The sequence below is a fragment of the Phyllosticta capitalensis genome, assembly GCF_038381095.1.
Source record: "Phyllosticta capitalensis strain CBS 128856 chromosome Unknown BKA78scaffold_3, whole genome shotgun sequence".
Classification (NCBI taxonomy): Eukaryota; Fungi; Ascomycota; class Dothideomycetes; order Botryosphaeriales; family Phyllostictaceae; genus Phyllosticta; species Phyllosticta capitalensis.
In genome coordinates, this window is record NW_027117441.1 from 1,080,543 (window position 1) to 1,092,379 (window position 11,837).

At 54.4% G+C, this 11,837-nt stretch overlaps 4 protein-coding genes across 4 annotated transcripts; 1 reads left to right on the plus strand and 3 right to left on the minus strand.

Annotated features, from left to right (window-relative positions):
* Window positions 1-1,205: 1,205 nt before the first annotated feature.
* On the minus strand, window positions 1,206-1,712 carry BKA78DRAFT_96301 (uncharacterized protein). Its single transcript, XM_066894050.1, has one exon. It carries the CDS (start codon window positions 1,588-1,590, stop codon window positions 1,240-1,242), a length of 351 nt encoding a protein of 116 aa, XP_066746395.1. The 5' UTR covers window positions 1,591-1,712; the 3' UTR covers window positions 1,206-1,239.
* Window positions 1,713-4,058: 2,346 nt separating this feature from the next.
* Window positions 4,059-5,119, minus strand: BKA78DRAFT_247879 (NADP-dependent oxidoreductase domain-containing protein; the record flags this gene model as incomplete). The annotated part of the gene is made up of 2 exons (XM_066884334.1): window positions 4,059-4,469; window positions 4,523-5,119. The coding sequence occupies 2 exons, from the start codon at window positions 5,117-5,119 to the stop codon at window positions 4,059-4,061; spliced, it is 1,008 nt and encodes a 335-aa protein (XP_066746396.1).
* Window positions 5,120-6,213: 1,094 nt separating this feature from the next.
* BKA78DRAFT_248672 (HAD-like domain-containing protein) lies at window positions 6,214-7,629 on the plus strand (the record flags this gene model as incomplete). The annotated part of the gene is made up of 1 exon (XM_066884410.1): window positions 6,214-7,629. One exon carries the CDS (start codon window positions 6,214-6,216, stop codon window positions 7,627-7,629), a length of 1,416 nt encoding a protein of 471 aa, XP_066746397.1.
* A 2,519-nt stretch (window positions 7,630-10,148) lies between these two features.
* On the minus strand, window positions 10,149-11,627 carry BKA78DRAFT_248643 (pantothenate kinase; the record flags this gene model as incomplete). The annotated part of the gene is made up of 4 exons (XM_066884408.1): window positions 10,149-10,422; window positions 10,478-10,994; window positions 11,051-11,333; window positions 11,394-11,627. 4 exons carry the CDS (start codon window positions 11,625-11,627, stop codon window positions 10,149-10,151), a joined length of 1,308 nt encoding a protein of 435 aa, XP_066746398.1.
* Between the last annotated feature and the right edge of the window lie 210 nt (window positions 11,628-11,837).

Sequence of the window (11,837 nt, forward strand, 5' to 3'; positions counted from 1 at the left end):
CCTTTCTTCTTTTCTCTATACATATAAGGCATAATCTACTAAATCTCTATTAGTAAGTACTAAATATCCCCTATTATAACTAGTTGCTACAGTAGAAACTAGAGGCCTTAGGACTCTATATAAACTACTAGTATTATAACTAACCTTAACTACTACTATCTACTTAACTACTAACTACTATAGTCCTTGTGTTTCAATAGATCAACTTATAGTCCTTATATTTTAATAGATTAACTTATAGTTCTTATATTTAAATGTATCAATTTATAGTTCTTATATTCTAATAAATTAACTTATAGTTCTTGCCTTTTAATACCTAATAGCAAGTATATACCCTACTAAGAACTTAGAGAACATTACTAGTAGTGGCTTTAGAACCCTAGAGACATTATCTATAAAAAAAACAACTTACTAGCTCTAATTTAGGGTGTGGTAGAAGGGGCAAGAATATAGGAATATATAGTAGTAGCCTTAAAGACTTAGCTCTAGTTCTATATAAGAACAATATAATTCTAAGAATAATTAATAGAAAAAAGGTACTAAGGGGTCTAAGATTAGGGAGATTAAACAGCTTATATAAAAAACTAGGTGGATTTTAGTAGTAGGATGCCTATATTTATAGGCTTTTAGGTAGGTGTCTTATTGCAACCTAAGTAGCCTAAAAATTAGGCAATCTATATACTATCTTAATACTAAAATAATAGATTATTAGAAATCAAATTTAATCATTTAATTAAGCACTCTAGATAGTATAATATCTATTAAACTCTTAGACAATCTTAATTGTAGGACGCGTAGTATTATAGTTAGATATATTGTTATTGTTTCCTAACTTACTAAACTAGTTTAGTAAGCTCTTAGACCTTCACAAAGGGCGCGGGCTGTAGGCTAACCCAAATGAGTTAAGCCCCGGAGTTTACCCGAAGGGGGGAGGTCTGACTTGTGAGATAAGCACGCGTGGGCATATTTAGCACGGCAGCGTCGTACGCCTCGAGACGAATTTGTCTGCGCAGAGAGACTAGGTACTGGGGATCATGAGCTGAGGTTTGCATCTGAATGGGCGGCACAGCAGCAGCAAGGTGCGGCGTCTTCCGCGCAGACAAAGGGACACAGGCAAACGTACTCCTACGTCCCTGTCTGCATATTCTTCATATCTTGACGACGTCGGAGGGTGTGAGAACTATGTGTCTGCAGCGGCCGTCGAGTCGAGCTTCCCGCGAGTAATGCCGGGCTACCCCTTCAAGCGCAGAGTTGCGTCATTGGCTGCGCTTGGCAGCGTGTGAAAGACAGACGACGAACCAGGATTTTGGATGAATTGAGTTTTTTTCTGGCTCCTTCGAGCGCCACGTTCGTGAAAATTCTCAACGCTTCTGTTGCCTGCTGGGCCATGACGAAGGGGCGGAGCCAGCAGAGTGGTTCTGTGATGCTGCAATGAGGGAGTTGGAACCAGGACATGAGTCGACAGAGGTTTTTGGGGTGGTCGACCTGTGGCGGTGCGACCCAGCCTTGGTGTATGGAATGGCTGCTGGCTAATCCGTAAAGAATTGTCATCAATTCTGTACAGCATCCCAGCCAGCCCGCTGCCGCCATGTAGCTCGAGTCCCTGCAGCAAGTGCAGTCTTTCAGGCTCTCATCACTCAATCAATGATCCAGGGCCGTCAACGCGAGGCATTTCTCAATTTTTCCTTCATCCACCACGGTACTCTGCAACTCTGCGGCATTTCTGCACGCCCGACACCTCCCACGGCCGCACGTGCGTGGGCTATCTACAACAAAGGGCCTGCAGATCAAACCAATCGACGGCCAAGACTACATCGCCGTCAGCCATCGAGCGATGATTGATAAACAGGTCGTGGCATGGATGGCAGATCGCAGCACCGACACAGCATTATTCTCACAGCAAAAGACGTTGGAAAGCCAGGCCAGGCCAACCATACAAAGCAGCCAGAGCCAAAAGGTTAGGTTTCAAGAGGACAGCCCAGACGCGCGCGGCGCCGCCCGGAGCAGAACGCCTTCAAACCCTCAACCAACTGCAAACCGCCTGGGCGGACCATTCAGGCGGGCGCCCTCGACGGGCCGGACCCAAGTCCTGAGCATCACCGCTTTTGCGTCTGGTCTCATTTCCTTTTCGTCGACAGATGCTGGATGGATGGGACAGGATGGCAGCGGTTGGCGAGTCGTAGAGACAGACGTGCCAGATGGCGCAGGTAGACGCGTGCAAGGCGCGCCAACCATCGAGTCATGTCTAGTACCTAGGGGACGCGCAAATTCCGGTGTTTGACAGGTTTGAAGAGCGTGTCCTCCAGCAGCAGGAGGCAGTGGTCTGGCAACGTGTTGTTGCTCCGTTCGTCCCCGAAAATGATCGATCGCGCTTGCGATCGACGACGGCTGCGCCGTTAGGTGCCTCAGCGGTGGGTTGGCGGCGGAGCGGAGTGGAGTGGGGTGGGGAGGGACGAGAGAAGCGCGGTCCAGCGACCCAGCGAGCGATCCATCAGTGACGACGGCGCGAACGAATCACGCCTCCCCCGTTGTTGACTTGGCGTTGCGTGTACCGTCCAGATAAGGGATGGATGGCATGATTAGAACATTCAGGGGGGAAGAGCGTAGAGAAATTCTCGGACAACCACCAGACCGAGCTCTCGGACGAGTGTTACATGCTGGCAGTGGTGACGGGACCTCTCGGTGGTGACGAGCATTCAGGCTGAAGGCTGCATGCACGCTCTGCTCGACCGCAACAAGCTACCCCACTTCCGAGCCCCCTTCCCATCAGGGGGGCTCAGGGCCTTGTTCCAGGGGTAATAAGGTGCCTCGATTCTTGCCTTGGCTTTCAAACTCCCAAGTTCCCACCAGGAGGCAGACCAGACCTATCTCAGCCCGTTTGCCTAGTGAGAAGCATTGTTTCGTCTCGTCTCACCCTCTCACACTTTTCTGTGCTTTTGCAGAACGCAATTCCGCATTTGTTGGCCTTGTCCGTCATCAGCGCGCTTAGCCACGGCACCTTCCTGCACTTTGTCCCTCCCGTCATCCCCAACCCACCCAGCAGCCGCACGGCACGCATCTACCGAGCCCCAATTACATCAATGACACCTCCCACCCCGTCAGCCCCTCCTCTCGCTCGCAAAGCGCGCGCGTTCCTGACACCTTGCCTCATTCACTCAAGCGTGGTTGGTCCGCGACCAAGCGACTCTCCACCACGCAACAAGAGGCACAGGGGCCAATTATTGGTCCAGCAGCCGTACGATATGCATGCGCCCCACGTGCGACCCCACCATGGACGGCATCGACCGTGGTACGATTATTTCATTTCGTCCCTCCCTCTCGATGCACAAATGCACAAATCATGATGATGAAACGCTGGTTGGTCGTGCTAGCCTGTCGGGGCAGATGCATATGAATTGGATAATGGGAACGAGTACGACGACTGATATGATGGCATCGTTTTTGCCGAGATGGCCGAGCTCCGTGCCAGCGAAAGCGAGCGCAGGGCAGCTCTGAGAGGAGAGGGGGAGGGGGAGGGGTGAGCGGCGCTGGTGCGGCCAAAAGGGGAAATGTGTTTTGCCGCCCCTCCACGGTTGCTGGGGCAGGTTGTTCCGAGCACGAGTCGACTGTCGAGCAAGCTGTAGACAGGATAGACGGTAGATCAGGGTACAGACTGTAGATGAGATGGACTACAGCCGCTCAAAGAGGCATCTGAGAAACGCTTGAGCTGCGAATGAAACGCCAGTCAGCAGGTGAAAATTGCTGCGTTGCGACTGCGGCATCGCACCGACGTCGGACTTGCATGACCAATTCAACCAACCCCGCGTCGCAGTGTAGAGAAAGAACAGAGTGTAGGTAGCGTCAACGGTTCGTGGTCGGCATTTTCTCTCAAAAGTCTATGTACAAAGAAAACAGGGCAGTCGGGGCCTTCTGTTTGGATATCTTCATTATTTGCTTCGCCAGGAAGCAGCCTCTATGTCGTCATGCTGTAACACGCTTTTGAAATATATCCCCGCATTCCAAAAAATTTTCAATGGTGAGAATGATAGCGTCCGGTATTCGGAAGGTGAACCCCCGGTTTAGGCGACGGAGGTGCCGGCCTCGACAGACTCCTCGGGCCAGACGTTGTAGCCAAAGGTGTCCTTCATGTTGACGAAGCGCGTGTGGCGGCCTTCGGCAACCTTGTTGACGGCCTCAAAGTCCTCGTCCGACAGGTTGGGGACCTGGAAGTTGCTCTCGATGCGCGAGGGGGTGGAGGACTTGGGGAGGACGACGTAGCCGCGGCGCAGGCCCCAGGCGAGCAGAACCTGGGCGAGAGTGTGGCCGCTGCGGTCGGCAACCTCGTTGAGCACCTTGTTGGTGCGGACCTTCTCGCCCGTCGTGGGGACCTGGTCCTGCGAGCCCAGAGGCGAGTAGGCGGAGGGGAGGACGTCGTTCTCCTGGCAGAACTTGACGAGCTCAGTGTTGGGAAGGAAGGGATGGACTTCGATCTGGTGACTCATTAGAAAAATTGCGCTGCTATCAATTGATTGTCAAAACTTACCTGGTTGACGGTGGGCTTGACCTTGGCAATCTGGAAGAGCTGCTTGAGGCCGGGAATGGTCCAGTTGGAGACACCAATGGCCTTGGCCTTGCCAGAGTTGTAAATCTCCTCCATTGCCCTCCAAGTGGGCTCGGGGTTCTCGGTCAGGTCCTTCTTGATGATGTACTTGCCATCGGCGCCAATCTTGGGCATGTACGACTCATCCTTCTCGGCGGCGATGGGCCAGTGGACGAGGAAGAGGTCAATGTAGTCGAGGCCAAAGTTCTTGAGCGAGTTTTCGAAGGACCACTTGACCTCCTCAGGCTCGTGCAGGTGGTTCCAGACCTTGGTGCAGATGAAAATGTCCTCGCGCTTGACTTGGGGGTTCTCCTTGAGGAAATCGCGGACAGCCTGGCCAACCTCGCCCTCGTTCTTGTAGAACCAGGCGCAGTCGAGGTGCCTGTAGCCGGTCTTGAGGGCGCACATGACGGCCTTGTAGGACTCGCCGACGGCGCCCTCGTTGGCGAAGGTGCCGAAACCAAGACCGGGGATCTTGACACCGTTGTTAAGGGTGAAAGTGGTCTTGTTGGAGACGTCCTTGAGCTGACCGAAAGGCATGGTGGAGTGAATTGATCTGAAATTGGCAGGGATTGGGTTGAATTGACGGCGTGCAGTAGCGGTCAAGATGCGGTGGGAGTCAAAACGGGCAAAATGGGACGAGAAGAGACGGGCTCGAGGAAGCGCCATGGCTGATATAGCAGTGGAGGGGTCGATGATGGCAACGGCGGGCAGCGGATCGGGTAGCAACGACAAGGTGACGGTTGGCCTCCATTGCTCGAGCTATCGACAGCTCGTTCGCGTCCATGCTTCTGCTGGGTGCTCCGATTGCACAGGCGACGCGATGGGGCAGAGGGGAGAGGTGATGTCACCGAGTGGATCTGTCCGAAATGCTCGCGGCAGGAAGCCCGCTTTTCCGTGACGTAAGAGTCGACGCGAGTCAGGGAGGTGAGAGAGTTGCTGAAGTGAGACTTTGCTGCAGACATGAGGCGAGAGAAGTGAACTCGTACGAAAAGGCAGTTTTTTTACAAAAATTTCAGCAGATTAGAGTTTTACATGTTCTCGGCTCGGCAGACAGGCACAGGGGTCGGCGTCGGCGCCACCGCGTGCTGCCGCCTCACACACCCAAGCACCACACGCACAGCCATGACCGTTGCAACACCACAACCGCACCTTGCTCCTTCGATACATCCCAGCCATATCACACTGCGGACTCTCTTCGGCCTCCCTACGTCAGCCTGCTATCGTCCGCTGAAACCTTGGGCCGTCGACACGTCGAGCATGCATACTAGTCATGACCGAAGCGTCCACCGCCCCGCCACTCAGGGACCTGGTTGTGCTCAGGACCAACCATCGCTCCGCTATTGGTCCCGCTTTTGGCTGACCAAGGCCTTCCGGCAAAGACCCTTTTTCGTGATACGGCACGATGATGTCGCTGGGTGGGCCACGGCTCCTACCATGCCCGGAGCTAAACGGAATCGCTCAGCAACCCGTTGCAGGTGCTGCAGTCCAAACTACAACCTCCATGGTCAATATATACCTCCCTCCCTCCTTCCCCAAAATCTAAATTCTCCACTTGACGTACTCCTTCACACCACCTCTCTCTTCTTCTCTCCACTCTCACGACATCTACCTCAACCCTCTCTACCTTCATCATGCCTGCCGAGGAGCAAAAGAACGACAGCCTCGCCATCCCTGGCGGCGACAACAACGATGGCCCCATCGAGGTTCCTGCTACCAGGTCCTCCATCTCGGAGGCCTCCAAGTACATGCACACCCTTAGCGCCGCTCCCTCCATGAAGGACAGGAGAGGCTCCCGCAACTCCTTTGGAGTCTCCCTCCCCATCCCCAGGTCCAAGAGGCAGTCGAGGCTGTCCTCTGTCCACTACCCCGAGGGCGAGCGTCCCGCCAGGCCTGGCATGCCCGTCATCCAGCCCTCGCGTGACCTGCTCGCCTCCCAGGTTCAGTCTCTGTCCCTCGACAAGGTCCAAAAGGCCAAGAACATGGCCTTTGCCTTTGACATTGACGGTGTCCTCGTCCACGGTGACCGTCTGATCCCCGAGGGAAAGCGTGCCCTTGAGATTCTCAACGGCGACAACGAGCTCGGCATCAAGATTCCCCACATCTTCCTCACCAACGGCTCCGGAAAGCCCGAGCAGGCCCGTTGCGATCAGCTCACCAAGATCCTCCAAAACCCCGTCTCCATCGACCAGTTCATCCAGTCCCACACCCCCATGCGTGCCCTGGCCGAGTACTACGGCACCGTCCTCGTTGTCGGTGGTGAGGGCTACCGCTGCCGCGAGGTCGCCGAGCAGTACGGCTTCAAGGACATTGTCGTCCCCAACGACATTGTCGCCTGGGACCCCACCATCGCCCCCTACCGCGTCTTCACCGAGGAGGAGCGCGCCACCTCGAGGCCCCGCGACTTTTCCAAGGTCAACATCGAGGCCATCCTCGTCTTCTCCGACTCGCGCGACTACGCTACCGACATGCAGATCATCATGGACCTGCTCCGCAGCGAGAACGGCCGTCTGACCACCCTTGCCAAGGACCCCGTCTCCCAGCGCATCCCCATCTACTTCTCCCAGGGTGACCTTCTCTGCCCCAGCGAGCACTGGTACCCCCGCATGTCCCAGGGTGCCTTCCGCGTCGGTTTCGAAGCCATGTACAAGGCCCTTACCGGTGTCGACCTCGAGCGTGTCGTCTACGGCAAGCCCGAACTCGCCACCTACAAGTACGCCGACGAGGTCATGGCCTCGTGGATGGAGCAGCTCCACGGCGAGGAGAAGCTGCCCCAGAACATCTACATGGTCGGTGACAACCCCGCGTCCGACATCATTGGCGGCAACATGTACGGCTGGAACACCTGCTTGGTCCGCACTGGTGTCTTCCAGGGCGGCGAGAACGACGAGGAGAACCCCGCCTCGTTCGGTGTCTTCGTCAACGTCCTCGAGGCCGTCAAGACCGCCCTCAGGAAGGAGCTCGGCGACGACTTCAAGTTCGAGTTTGACGAGAAGAGCATCAACCCTGTCCTTCACGCCGAGAAGGCCGCCGCCTCTGCCATCGAGTAAGCGTTTGACTATACCCGTTTGGTAGTTGGCGCGCCGCTGCGCGGTTTCGCTGCTGGCTGCTCTCGCATATTGGCTTCTCCTTTCGATACCCAGCTTCCTTGTTGGTCGTTGCTCTTCTCTCCCGCCGCCGGGCTGAGCCTGGCACCCCCCACATCCACCTTCTCAATAATGCCGCGCCATCAAACCTCGACGTCTCGCCCACGGAAGTTGTCCAAGCATTAGAAAAAAAAACAGGATCGGGATTGATTGATGCCACGGATTACTTTTTGTCTTTCCTTGTGTTTAACGATGGCTGCTGCAATCATCACACGGCGGCAGAGGGCAACAAAAAATGCATTAGACCATTAGACTGTGTTGGCGTTGTTTTTGGTTAATGTTTTTTCTTTTTTTTTCTTTTCTTCATCAATACCACTACACATCATTGCCGATGGACGGTGCGCATCATGTCGTCTCGGTTTTGGGGGATACACTCTTCTTGCATTAGGTAGATGAACAGGAATCGATCCGTCGCTTGTTGGTCTGCCAAAAAAAAAAAAAAATTCTTTCGAGATGATGGTTTGACTTGTGCTGACATGACTTCGACGCTATGCTAATGCTATGTCGATGCAGGCAGGCGTCAAGCTTCCTGTCTTCATGGCCGATGATGCAGCGGTAATGGCTCTTCCACGCTGCTGGCACTCGCCGCCATGCTTTTTTTTCGAGGTGGTTGGCAGTGTAAGATAGGTATGGTCCCTTGAGACTTTTACTTGAACCGAGACTTCTTTTTGATCTCGAGAAGCAGCAGGATGTAAAGTATGTGGTCAACCAAGCCGAACCAACCATCCAACCAACCATCCAACCAACCATCCAACCAACCATCCAACCAACCATCCAACCAACCAACCAATCACAGCCTCTGTTTTTCGTCTCGTCTAAGCATCGCCTCGCCTACCGTACTTGCGGGTGAATTACTGTAACTCCACTTGTACTTTGTGGCTTTTTGCCTTTTATTTTTTGCGCAACGAGGTTTTTGCTACTCTGTACTCTCGCCCACCTACCTTCCCTTCCATTCTTTTCGACTTGCAACAGCTTAACTTCTCCCTCCCTCCACTTCCTTGCTACTACTGCTCATGAAAAGGGAATGGGACTACGAACGGGAGGTGCATGCACACGGTGGGAAAGGATTGGTCTTGATGAGTTCTCTAGTCTCTCTTAGTACAGATCTGCCTACCTAGGTACGTACATACCTCGTCGTGGTCTAGTACTAGTTCGGACAAAACAACGCCACGGACACACCAGTCCGAATGGCACAGGAAAGGAGATGGGATGGGGTAGGGTGAGGTGAGATGAGCTGCAAGGCAAGGCAAGGCAAGGGAGAGGGAAGTGGAAATAGGAGGGGGGGGGGGGGGGGGGGGGGGGGAAGGGGGCTGGAGTGTTGGAGCAGTGGACGTATCTAGAGATTGAAGGACAGGCAGGTCTGAAGCTAGAGAGGGAGAGAGCGCTGCTGGAGAGCCCACTAGAATCAAACCCGTTCGCAAAGCAGCAGTTGTTGTTCAGAGATCATCTAGTCTGCATTATGGCCAAGAATCTTTCAGACACGAACCTAGCCTTCCTCGTCAACCCGTTTCTCAGCTTTTAGGCCAACGTCCAGAGGACTCGGCTAGAGCTCCTTTCTCGTTCACTCGTCTTTGATTGATCAAGCCAGGACGCAAAGATGCTTGCTGCAGAGTAATTAGCTCGGAACCCGATGATAATCAGGAGAAAGGAAGGGCAAAGGAGTTGGTGTTAGTGAGGAGCAACTGTTCTGTCTTTTGTCGCCCATTTGTCCATCGACCAAACAGGCAATGTGCTGGTCTTCCATCTTTGTGGAATATATAGATGAATAAACTTGGTGTGGCAGACTGGTGTGGCCGAAGGGAGAGGGCTTTGACACTTCGTGTAGCTTCTGAAATGTCAGACATCTATCAAATGCGAGGTGTGGCGACTCCAATTCGCTTTTGTGTTTCTCGTAAATATAAAGAATTACATTAGTGTATACATAAATGGACAAGGCCACGAAGGGATACGCAGATTAGCACAGTGATGAAGTGCATGCGTGGACAGTGCTGGCAGCCATCAGATGTGTCTCTATGTACGAGGAGACACCAACATGCCAAAATGTCCCTTTGTTTCCCAAGGAATGGAGACCAGCTTGCTTCTGTGCCTTCGCGCCTATACGCACAAAGCAGCTGGCTGGCGAAGTCAACAACGCCGCGCATGTGCTTCCGCTGGCCACCACGAATCGGCCATTAAGGAGGAAGCCGATTGCGGCTGTTGGAGAGAGGCGCTGCGGCGAAGTGACTGGCGTGCGACTGGAGGTGATTCCTCGGTCTGCGTGTCCCCGCGGGATGGGAGAGATCAAGGGAGAGGAGCGACAGCGTGCTGGGCCCTTTGTCTCCACCCGAGCCACCAGCCCACGTCGCCGCAGCGCCCTCTGCCAGTCCTCCTTTTTCGCTTGTTCCATTCCTTGCCGCCCCTCTCGCCGTTGCAGGCGCACGCGCTCATGACTTGGAGTCCGCAGTCATTGGCCGGCCGTCAATGCTGTTGCGTCTGCCCCAATTCCGCGGCTGGCGCTTGAGGAACGCGCCGACGGCGCCGAGGTAACCCTCGTGCCGCAAAAAGTAGGCTTGCTTTTCGCCCTTGGACCAAAATTTGATGGCGTACGAGAGCGTGTTCATGGTCTGCCGGTGACCGCCGATGAAGGAGCCGCCGAAGTAGATGCGCTCGAGGTTGTGTTTTTCGGCGTGGAGGTATGCAATTTGGCCAATGTTGTTACTGAGTGACCTATCAGCTTCCGGACTTGTTGGGGAAGACGGGAGTGGGGGCTTACCTGACGGCATACAGCAGACTCTTGCTCACGTCCTCGGGGCGGAACGAACGAGCTGACGTGCTCGAGGCCTCGCCGTTCTCCCCAGGCCCGTCCTTGAGGTTCCCGCTGTCTTCGGCCTCGCGCTCCGCTTGTCGCTTCATCTTGTACACCTTGCCGAAGCTGCTCGCAATGGTCGTGCTCTTGAGCCCAATCTTGCCGTAGCCAGTGCCGTAAATGTCGCCAACCAACATGTCCACTGCCGTGTTGTCACCCGAATCCGCCAGCTTAAGCATGTCTTCAAAGTTTCGCGCGCCGGTAAGGAGGGAAAGCAGCCCCCACAGCGTACCACCACCGAGCGAAGTTCCGCCAATACGTTCGTACTGCCGCGGTCCGGAGACCTTGACCATTGACACACCCGAGCCAATGTTCACAAGCAGGTAGGGGTATATGTCGGGCCGCGCCTGTTCAAAGTGCATTGGGTCGTCCTGGCTGTAGGTAAAGACTTCGCAGGGTATCTCGGTTATGAAAAAGTCGAGACCTGGCGGGGAGGGTCAGCTGTCGCCAATGCAGTGGTTCAGGGTCGTCGCCTCGTACCAATAATCAAACACTCCATTTCATCCTCTCGCAGCACCTCCACCTCCAGCGCTTGTCTTATGCGGTCGTAATATTTGAATGCGCCGCCGCCGGTCGCCATGACGGTAATGTCGGAAGGAGGAGAGCCATTGATCGTTTGGTATTTGAGCTTGAGCTCGCGCATAAAGTCGATGCACTCATCAATGCGGTCCGTCTCGAACTTGAGAAAGTTGAGGCGGCCGCCCAGTTCTTTGGACGTCGGGTCGCGTGAAAAGTAGACGAGCTTCGCGAGCGAGCCGCCAATCTAAGGAGCGCGATTGGAGTCAGTCAATTGAAGGAGGAAAGTTGTCGCGTGGTGACTCACGTCGACTGCGACATGGCTGACGACAGCCGTGTGATTTGGCAGGCGAATGTCCTTGGTCTCGTAGTCGTAGTCGTCGCTGTTGGGAGTCAGGGGCGTGCGCGGCTCATTGTCATCGACTATAAAGGCGCCCTGGACATTGATGTAGACATTGCCGGGGTGCTTGATGGTGCGGTTGACCTCTTCGGTGTCGCTGTCGTCGTCGGGGCCGACGGAATGGAATTTCTGCGTGTTCATTGTCAGAGCGTCGCGGTCGCCGTGCTGCTGCAGTGACGCCATTGCGAACTGAGCAGACGGCGGAGGTCGAGGTTGAACAAGCGGAGGGGTGGTTTTGGACGTCGGCGGAGAGGATGTTCAGCAATGGGCTATGTTGGAGCTACCGAGGCCGCAAGTCGCATGTGGTTTCGGAGGAGACAAGGAACATGAACAACTCCTTTCGACCGGGCG